The 9,347-nt window shown below is 49.2% G+C and overlaps 1 protein-coding gene across 1 annotated transcript in view; it reads left to right on the forward strand.

Annotated features, from left to right (window-relative positions):
- STX8 (syntaxin 8) overlaps positions 1-8,992 on the forward strand; it is a 306,288-nt gene extending 297,296 nt beyond the window's left edge. The window contains exon 8 of the mRNA XM_003274667.4: positions 8,818-8,992. Coding sequence (XP_003274715.1) covers positions 8,818-8,885 — 68 coding nt within the window. The 3' untranslated portion in view covers positions 8,886-8,992. The remainder of the gene's footprint in view (positions 1-8,817) is intronic.
- Positions 8,993-9,347: the final 355 nt, after the last annotated feature.

Here is a 9,347-nt window from a genome sequence, read left to right on the forward strand (position 1 = left end):
AATCGTCACAACAAGCCTGTGGTCAGGATTTTTCAGTCTTGTTTCAGAGATGGTAGAACTGAGCTCCAGAGAATTCAGCCTTCCCAACGTGTCATAGTATACCAGTGGCAGATTAGAAGTCAGGTCTTCCTGACTGTAAAATCAGTGCCCCTTCCACAGCACCAGACTGCATTGATCTGTTTTTGGAGATTCTATGGCCTAAGGAAGGAATTATTAATTAAAAAAAAGAACCTGGTCAGGCGTGCTGGCTCACGCCTGTAATCCCAGCACTTTGGGAGACTGAGGCAGGCAGATCACCTGAGGTCAGGAGTTCGAGACCAGCCTGGCCAACATAGTGAAACCCCGTCTCTACTAAAAATACAAAAATTAGCCAGGCATGGTGGCATGCACCTGTAGTCTCAGCTACTTGGGAGGCTGAGGCAAGAGAATCACTTGAACACGGGAGGCAGATGTTGCAGTGAGCTGAGATCGTGCCACTGCACTCCAGCCTGGGCAACAGAAGGAGACTTTTGTCTCAAAAAATAAAAATAAATTTACAAGATCCTAAAAGGTGGAAGGGAGTCGTTTAAGAGCAATGGCCTTGCTGCAGATACTCTCGGATTCCAGGACAGGCTGGCTGTGTACGGGCTGAACAGTCTTCATGGAGGACATGAAATATGGAGGACGAGCCTTCAAGGCTTCGGCCCTGCCCTGGGGTGGGTGGAAAATGGGCTGAGGCTACACTCAGAGGGGAGTGAGCAGAGACTCCGTTGATGAGTCAGATGCAACCCCCTGGAGCCGCAGAGGAAGCCTGGCCCACAATACAGAGAAAGGAAAACCTGCAAAGTTGAGTTGGATGCCAGGCTAAGAACAAAACAAACTCAGAAAACCAGAGATGACTTTTGCCCAGTGTTTTAATGAAAGCATTATTCGGGGGAAATTAAAATGTAGAACTGTGGGGTAAGATAGATTCAAGAGGGGTGTAATCAGAGGCAGGTAGGACCTCCTTTCCACACCCCCAGTGCCTGGTTTCCCCTAGTGCAGCTGAGCGGTGGCTGTAGGAAGGCTGCTAGTGTCACACCCTGGGTCCCCCAGCAGAGCACACACAGCCCTGGAGTGGGCAGGTCTGGGCAGAGACCTCAAGCATAGCCGCCATTCTCCAGCCGCTCAATCTGGAAATCAGAATGTAAATACGCTCACCTTCTCCGCACGGCGTCTACTCTTTTCTTCGTGTATTTGCCCAGTCGTGGGATTAAAGGGAACATTTACATGAACTTTTGAAGATAAATATTCCAGTTTTGTCTCTTCTCCTGCTTATTCCCCACCTCAGCTCAGGAGTCTGCCATGAAAAGTCTGTTTGATCAGTGAGACTGATCACTGGTTAATACATAAGCAAATGTCACCTATTGACAGGCACAAGTGCCAAAAAAATAAAACAAACTTTAGGAGTTGTCCCTAAGAAGTGTCCTCTGTTCATCTTTAAGGTTAGTAGCTACATGGGGGTTGCCAGTGGGCCTAACTCTTCTGGTGTGAAAAGCGAGGCAAACAAAAAGAATATGCTTTTTTTGTTTTTAGTTTTTGTTTTTGTTTTAAACAAAATCTCGCTCTGTCACCCAGGCTGGAGTGCAGTGGCTCAATCTCGGCTCACTGCAACCTCCGCCTCCCAAGTTCAAGTGATTCTCCAGCCTCAGCCTCCCGAGTAGCTGGGATTACAGGCACCTGCCATCACACCTGGCTAATTTTTGCATTTTTTAGTAGAGACGGGGTTTTGCCATGTTGGCCAGGCTGGTCTCAATCTCCTGACCTCAGGTGATCCACCCGCCTTGGCCTCCCAAAGTGCTGCGGTTACAGGCATAAGTCACCACGCCTGGCCAGAATATGTATTTTGGTTCAAGACAACCAACAGTAGTGGGCAGCTAAGGTGGCTTTCCTTGCAACAAAACCAGATAAAAGGACTCCTGGATAAAGCGCCCTTCACCCCTCCCTGCCTCTTCCTTCCTCTTCCTTTCCCATCAGCCTACCTGCCATGTTCCCCTGCAGCTACAGGGCAGAAGTGACCAACACAGAGATCTGCTCTCACTCTCTCGAAAAGTCAGCCTCCAGATTCTTTCCCCTCCTTCCCCTCCTCCTCCATGTCAGTGAGCACTGAGAGCTGTTACCTACACCCAACTTGTGGCAGGGGCGTTGGCAGCACAAGCTCCGTATTTTGCTGGTTTCCAGTGTTTCACTGGAAAAAAATATGGACCATGACTCCAGATGAACAATCTTCAGAAAACACCGTTCCTGAGAGACTGTGTTTAATATCCTCTCCCAGTTTGAAAAGGAGTTTGTGTTCTTACATCTTTTTTTAATTGCCATGAGCTGGACTTGTAAATACTGTAAGTGGTTGAGTAATACTCATCTGGTAAACTGACCAAAGGAAATGGACATTTTTTTCCACTCTTGTAACCCTGGCATCCCATGCCTGCCCCTGAAAGGGACTCTTGAGTATTGGAAGGGAAAATCTGCCTCGCCAGGTGCCAGCGGGCCCAGGGCAGGAGCTGAGTGAAGCGCAGAGAAACGATCCCGAAGTCAGGAGCCGCACCAGGTGTTCTGTGCTAGGGTTGGGGGCAGAGAGCATTCATTGTTTAAGAAGTTGGCAGCCTCCCAGAAGTTCAACTGTCTTTCCTTATTCTGAAATGTCAAACATTTCCTTAGCTGGGGGAATGGATGAGTAGACCCCCCTGAGGTTTAAGAACTATTCTGAGGCAGAAGAAGGAAGTTCTGCCTTTCACACGTGACCGAGTACGATGTGAGGTCCCACGTCCCTCCGGCAGGGGGGTCAGCTGTGCCCCCGAAACTGGAGCCACCTTTCTACATCAGAAGAGTCGCCGGCTCTTCCCTGCCTCTGCCTTTAGGAACCGTCAGACCCTCTGTGGTTATGTGGGTAGCGGGGGAGTGTGTGTGTCTTTTTTTAATGGTGCCTTTTAGTGATACTTCCTGAAATATTTGTAGATGACCTATGTCTGGGATTTGCTTCAAAATAATATGTGGGAGACAGGGAGCAGGAGAGGGTTTGCATAAAGCCAGACAGGCCATGAATGGATCGTTGTGAAAGCTGACGGATGGGCTCATCACCTTTCCGCGTGCCCTTCGGTCTGCTTTTGTATATGTTTAAAATTTTCCATCATAAAAAGTTAAGGAAGGGAAGGAGGGAGGGAGAAAGAAGGAGAAGAGGATGAAAAGAGAAGAAACTCTTTATCCCAGTGTTTCAGCCCCAGCGAGTCTGAGCCTCTCTCCCCCAGGGACCCCACACTGTCTCGAGTCAGGATGCCTCCGCTCAAGCTCCACTGGTGTAGACAAGGGTTAGCATGTGGGCAGAGGGGTCCTACCCACCTGGATTCCAATTCTAGTTCTTCCTCTTACCAGCCAGAGGGCCTTAGGTAGGAGAGCTCACCTTCCAGAACCTCAGCTTCCTCAGATATAAAACAGAGACGAGGGTTACTTATTGTGGAGAATTAAACCAAGTAATATACCCATAGCACTTAGCGCCAAACCTGGCATGCGTGACTGTTTCATGAACGGTGTGGCTCAGCTTTCCCTGGCTTCAAAAAGATCCCTGCTTACTCATTCTGAAACATCCTTCAGAGGGGAGAAACTCCATTCAGAAAGGTGCCAGAGCTGGGATCACATTGCAAGAAAGCCAAACTTCTTAAAGAAAAAGGATTGTCGTGATAAGGTAGATAAACACCTTCTCTTTGACGCAAAGAATCCAAGACAGCAGTTGGCTTTTTCTTATCGCTGTCACCTGCCATCTTAAAACGACCTCCTCAGTTGACCCTCAGTATGCACCAGTTTACTTAAGCCTGTTTAAAGTCTCCCCGTTTGCTCTGAAAGGGTTTAAAATACAAAAGCCTTATTTGTCATGGCTCTTAAAATCCCCCTTTTCATCTTGGGACAAGAACCCAGTTTATCACATCTTATCAGCTTACTGTCCAAGATGTCCATCGCTCAAGTTCATTTTCATTTATTTATTCATTCATTCATTCATTCATTTATTTTGAGACGGAGTCTCGCTCTGTTGCCCAGGCTGGAGTGCAGTGGCGCAATCTCAGCTCACCACAACCTCCGCCTCCCGAGTTCAAGTGATTCTCCTGCCTCAGCCTCCCAAGTAGCTGGGACTACAGGCACATGCCACCATGCCCGGTTAATTTTTGTATTTTTAGTAGAGACGTGGTTTCTCTGTGTTGGCTAGGATGGTCTCAAACTCCTGACCTCATGATCCACCCGCCTTGGCCTCCCAAAGTGCTGGGATTACAGGCGTGAGCCACAGCGCCCAGCCCATTTTCATTTTTTATAGATAATGTGTGCCCTGTCGTGCCTTTCCTGGGGCACAATTTGTCTAATTCACAGCATCTGTGGTAGAAAAATTAGCAGCTTAGGCACCACTGTATTAATAATAGTTCCAACAGACGCACCCACCATGCACTAAAACTGTACTATGAAAGGTCTCTGCAGCTCTTCTGCAGAAGAGCATTCTTCTGTCTTCTCTCTGTAGTGTTGTGGGTTGGCATTGACCACTTTTTGAATTTTCTTGCTCATTGGCCTTTTTGCCACATTTTCTCAGCTTCTCCCTCTCTGCTGACCACTCCTTCTGTGCCTCTCTTGTCTCCTTATCCCTTCCAAAAATTCAATACATTTACTCATTTGTTTTATACACACACACACATGCACGCACATGCATGCATGTGTGTGCCTCTTTCCTTTGCCAGGCTCTGTTCTAGGTATGGGGGATATGGTGGTGAACGAGAACCCACAGTCCCTGGTGTAGACGTTCATGTGCTCAGGAGAGACAGACAGTAACTGAGTACCTAAATAATGATTCAAGGCCGGGCGCGGTGGCTCACGCCTGTAATCCCAGTACTTTCGGAGGCCCAGGAGGGCAAATCACTTGAGGTCAGGAGTTCGAGACCAGCCTGGCCAACATGGTGAAACTCTGTCTCTACTAAAAATACAACAATTAGCCGGGCATAGTGGTGGGCACCTGTAATCCCCGCTACTTGGGAGGCTGAAGCTGGAGAATTGCTTGAACCCGGGAGGCGGAGGCTGCAGCGAGCCAAGATCGCATCACTGCACTCCAGCCTGGGCACGAGACTCCATCTCAAAAAAAAAAAAGAAAGATTTCATAAGGGTTACCATGGAGACTTAAGGGGGCAAAGAGGGCACAGGTAACTGGAGGATGACAAAGAGTTCCTTGGGAAAGTGCCACTGAGTTTGGGGGATTAACTAGACCAAGAGTGGGGAGCTCCCGGATGGAAAGGATAGCGGTGTCGAAGCTGGGAGGCAGGGCCCCTACCTTCTGCGTCAGCCTGTTGGCACTGGAGACAGCCAGGATGGCTCAAAACACAGTGCTCAGAGTGCGGCTGCAGGGTTGCTGGGTCAGATTGTGCAAGACCCCCTTGGCCACTGTAAAGTTTGGGTCTCAATTTCAGCCACTGGAGGATTTAAGCAAGGAGGTGACCTGATCTGCTTTACATTCTGAAAAGCTTGCTGTAGCTCTATCGTGGAGCAGGGACCGAGGAAAGCAGTCCCTCACTGCAGGGAGCCAAATCAGGGATGGCAGTGACTGCGGATGCCTTGAGGCCTCTTCCCTTGGACTTCACGCTTGGGGTGTATGAACCAAAAACAGATGTGTGTTTTCCTCTTCCCAATCAGTTGTTGTTCTTGATTTCTTTGTTCTTGTCACTTGTTCCGCTGTTCTTATAATCACCCTGATTTGACAATTCATGGTCATTCATACTGGCCTCTGCTCTGGGCCGTCAGAGCCTCAGTATGGAGCCTGCCTTGCTGCACAGAGCTTCTGGGCCCAAATGTCCTCCCAACTGTGATCCCACCGGAGCCTCAGGAGCAATACCTCTTCCTAAAACACCTCTCATCCTCTCCCTCATCTCCTCAGCTGCCAGCCCCTCCCTGTCATCTTAGGGTGAGCCCAGGCCCTGGAGTGCCAGGGATTGCCCCTTCGCCCCATCCCAGCCTGTGCCTGCCTCCTCATTCTCATTATCTTCTCCTGATGTTGCGCAACATAAACCTTCACCCAGCCAGGACCAAATCTTCAGCCGAACACCACACAGGCACCAGAATAACCAAGAACTAGTGATGCTCCTGCCCAGGGGAGCTTTTGGTCAACGTGAAGGTGTTTCTGGAGCAGAAATCAGTGAAAAGATTTGTTCTTCTGCTTCTGGCAAGAAGATGGACTAAGATATTCTCACATACACACACACACGCATACACACACACACACACACACACCCCTGTACCCCTACCTTCTCACTGCAGATGGACTAAGATATTCACACACACACACACACACACACACACACACACACACACACCCCTACCCCTGGCTTCTCGCTACAAGCATCTTGAAATGTTAGGTAAAATAGTGTAACTCCACCCACCCACAAATGTTAAAGCAGAGCTGAATTTACAAGGAAGAAAGGAAATCCCTAGATGAAAGAAATGAAGAGTGCATTGAAGGCCAGCGCCTAAGTGGGCGAACTGATGTTGCAGATGGGTCATTATCAGTCACCGTGATGGAGAGCAGGAGCTAGCAAGCCTCTGGAAGAGGCCAGGTCGTAAACGGTTTAGGCTGTGCAGACCACAGACGGTGTCACATCTCCTCCTTTTACTTTTTTCACAACCTCTACAACTATAAAAACCATTGTTAGCTCATGGGTTGCACAAAAACAGAGCACAGCTAGATTTGGCCCATGAACCAAAGTTGGCAGAGCCTTGAGGTAGACTAGGATGAGGTTTTCATCTACAGGAATACGAGGGAGAAAGCTTGGGGCCCCAAGAGAAGCGTCTCTCAAAAGATTGGATCATCAGAGAAAGAGCCCATATTAGAAAAATTCAAACACAGTCACAGGTAGATGACAAAGAAGCTTGCCGTACTTTTTTTTTTTTCCTTTTTCTTGTCTTTTTCTTTTTTTTTTTTTTTTTTTTGAGACAGAGTTTCACTGTTGTTGCACAGGCTGGATTGCAGTGGTGTGATCTCAGCTCGCTGCAACCTCTGCCTCCTGTGTTCAAACAATTCCCCTGCCTTAGCCTCCCGAGTAGATGGGATTACAGGCGCCCACCACCACATCTGGCTAATATTTTTTAAACATATATATATATATATATATTTTTTTTTTTTGAGATGGAGTCTCGCTGTGTCGCCAGGCTGGAGTGCAGTGGCGCGATCTTGGCTCACTGCAAGCTCCGCCTCCCGGGTTCATGCCATTCTCCTGCCTCAGCCTCCCAAGTAGTTGAGACTACAGGTGCCTGCCACCACACCTGGCTAATTTTTTGTATTTTTAGTAGAGATGGGGTTTCACCGTGTTAGCCAGGATGGTCTCGATCTCCTGACCTCGTGATCCGCCCGCCTCAGCCTCCCAAAGTGCTGGGATTACAGGTGTGAGCCACTGTGCCCGGCCTATTTTTTTAATATATTTTTAGTAGAGACGGGGTTTCACCATGTTGGCCAGGCCAGTCTCGAACTCCTGACCTCAGATGATCTGTCTGCCTCGGCCTCCCAAAGTGCTGGGATTACAGGCGTGAGCCACCGCGCCCGGCCACTTGCCATACATTTTTAAGTCTCTTCAATATTCAAAGCCATGGTGCAGTGCCCACATGGGTTGAGCTTAAGATTGATACAGCCTGATCCACACTGAATCCTGAGATCTGTGGAGGGGATTCAGGAAGTCTGTGAACTTGGACCGGAAAGCAAATTGCACTCTTATGTTCACAAATGTCTAATTGAAACTTACCATTTTCTTTGCTCACGAACGTATGCCACAGACTACAGTGGTGTTGAGCAGTCCTGATGGCCTCGCAACCCTGTGACCCTGCACACGTGGCTCCCCCTGTTACTTTCTGAAGCATTTTCACAGACCTCTCCTCCTCTGCTACCCACCTCCCTTGTGGGGCCTTGGCAGCTCAAGGACTCTTCAGTGAGCAAACCTTTCTTGAGTGCTTACTTTGTAGTAGGGCGCCCCTTCTCTGTTATGCTATACCTTGTCACCGCTGGTACCTGGCGCATGGTAAACACTCGTTGTTAAATACTGGGCAAGCGAACATGGGAGACAGTGAGCTCATTGCACTGAGTGAGAGCTGCGTTCTGTGGGGACCACTTCATCAGCATCAGGTGAAGGAACAGGCAATGGTCAGTCCAGACGTACGACCCAGAGGAGGCAGGGCGGGACTGGCAGACAGAGTGGCACCCAGCGTGGGCTGGCCAGGAGGGCCCCTGCTCTCCAGCCAAAAACGTCAGGAAATGAAACTAGCAAATACTAGCAGAAAAAGTATATATCAAAACAAGCACCTCTATTGGTGAATATTTTTACAAATGGGTGACTTGAGGATCTTGGACTCAAGAAGACAAAGTGAAGCCATGTGGAGAATGGAGAAATGGGTTCTAGAATGCTCTCCTAAGCCCTTTGCTTTATCAACGCGTCATCAATGCATAATCTGATTGGGTAGTGAGGGTGGCTGTCGTCAGCAGCTTCTGCCCTCCCCTGTGGTCCAAGGTGTACACAGATGCTAGAGTTAGGGGCATAGCAGGCACCCCCTCCTGGCTTGAGTGCTGCCTGGGGAGGCCTGGCGACACCCAGGCCCCTGCCTTCTGCACTCACCATCCTGCAAAGCCAGAGCTGTGTAGCAGCAGCGGTGCCCCAGGCCGCCGACCACCCCTCTCCGCCTCGTACAAGCTGAAGGCTCAGAGGGAGATACATCCCTCTGACTCTCTGCAGACACTCAGAATGTGTGACGCTTTTCTGGTAGGAATCATTAAAAGTAGTATTTTCTGCTCTTTTTCAGGGATGATCATGGTGATTTTACTGCTGCTTGTGGCTATCGTGGTTGTTGCAGTCTGGCCAACCAACTGATGGCAGTAAGGAGACCACCAGCTGTGACACCTGCCAATGACAGATGCAAGCCCAGCACCCTTTTGGTACGCAAAACCTGCTCTCAATAAATTCCCCCAAAGCTCTGACCTCTTGTGCGTTGCTTCAGTAAAGACATAAAGCTCTGGCCGGACGCGGTTGCTCACGCCTGTAATCCCAGCACTTTGGGAGGCCGAGGCGGGTGGATCACCTGAGGTCGGGAGTTCAAGACCAGCCTGACCAACATGGAGAAACCCCGTCTCTACTGAAAATACAAAAAAAAGTAGCTGAGCATGGTGGCGGGTGCCTGTCATTCCAGCTACTCAGGAGGGTGAGGCAGGAGAATCGCTTGAACCCTGGAGACGGAGGTTGCAGTGAGCCAAGATTGTGCCATTGCACTCCAGCCTGGGCACCAGAGCAAGACTCCGTCTCAAAAAAAAAAAAAAAAAAAAACACAAAGACTCA

This window comes from Nomascus leucogenys, chromosome 19, assembly GCF_006542625.1.
Source record: "Nomascus leucogenys isolate Asia chromosome 19, Asia_NLE_v1, whole genome shotgun sequence".
NCBI lineage: Eukaryota > Metazoa > Chordata > Mammalia > Primates > Hylobatidae > Nomascus > Nomascus leucogenys.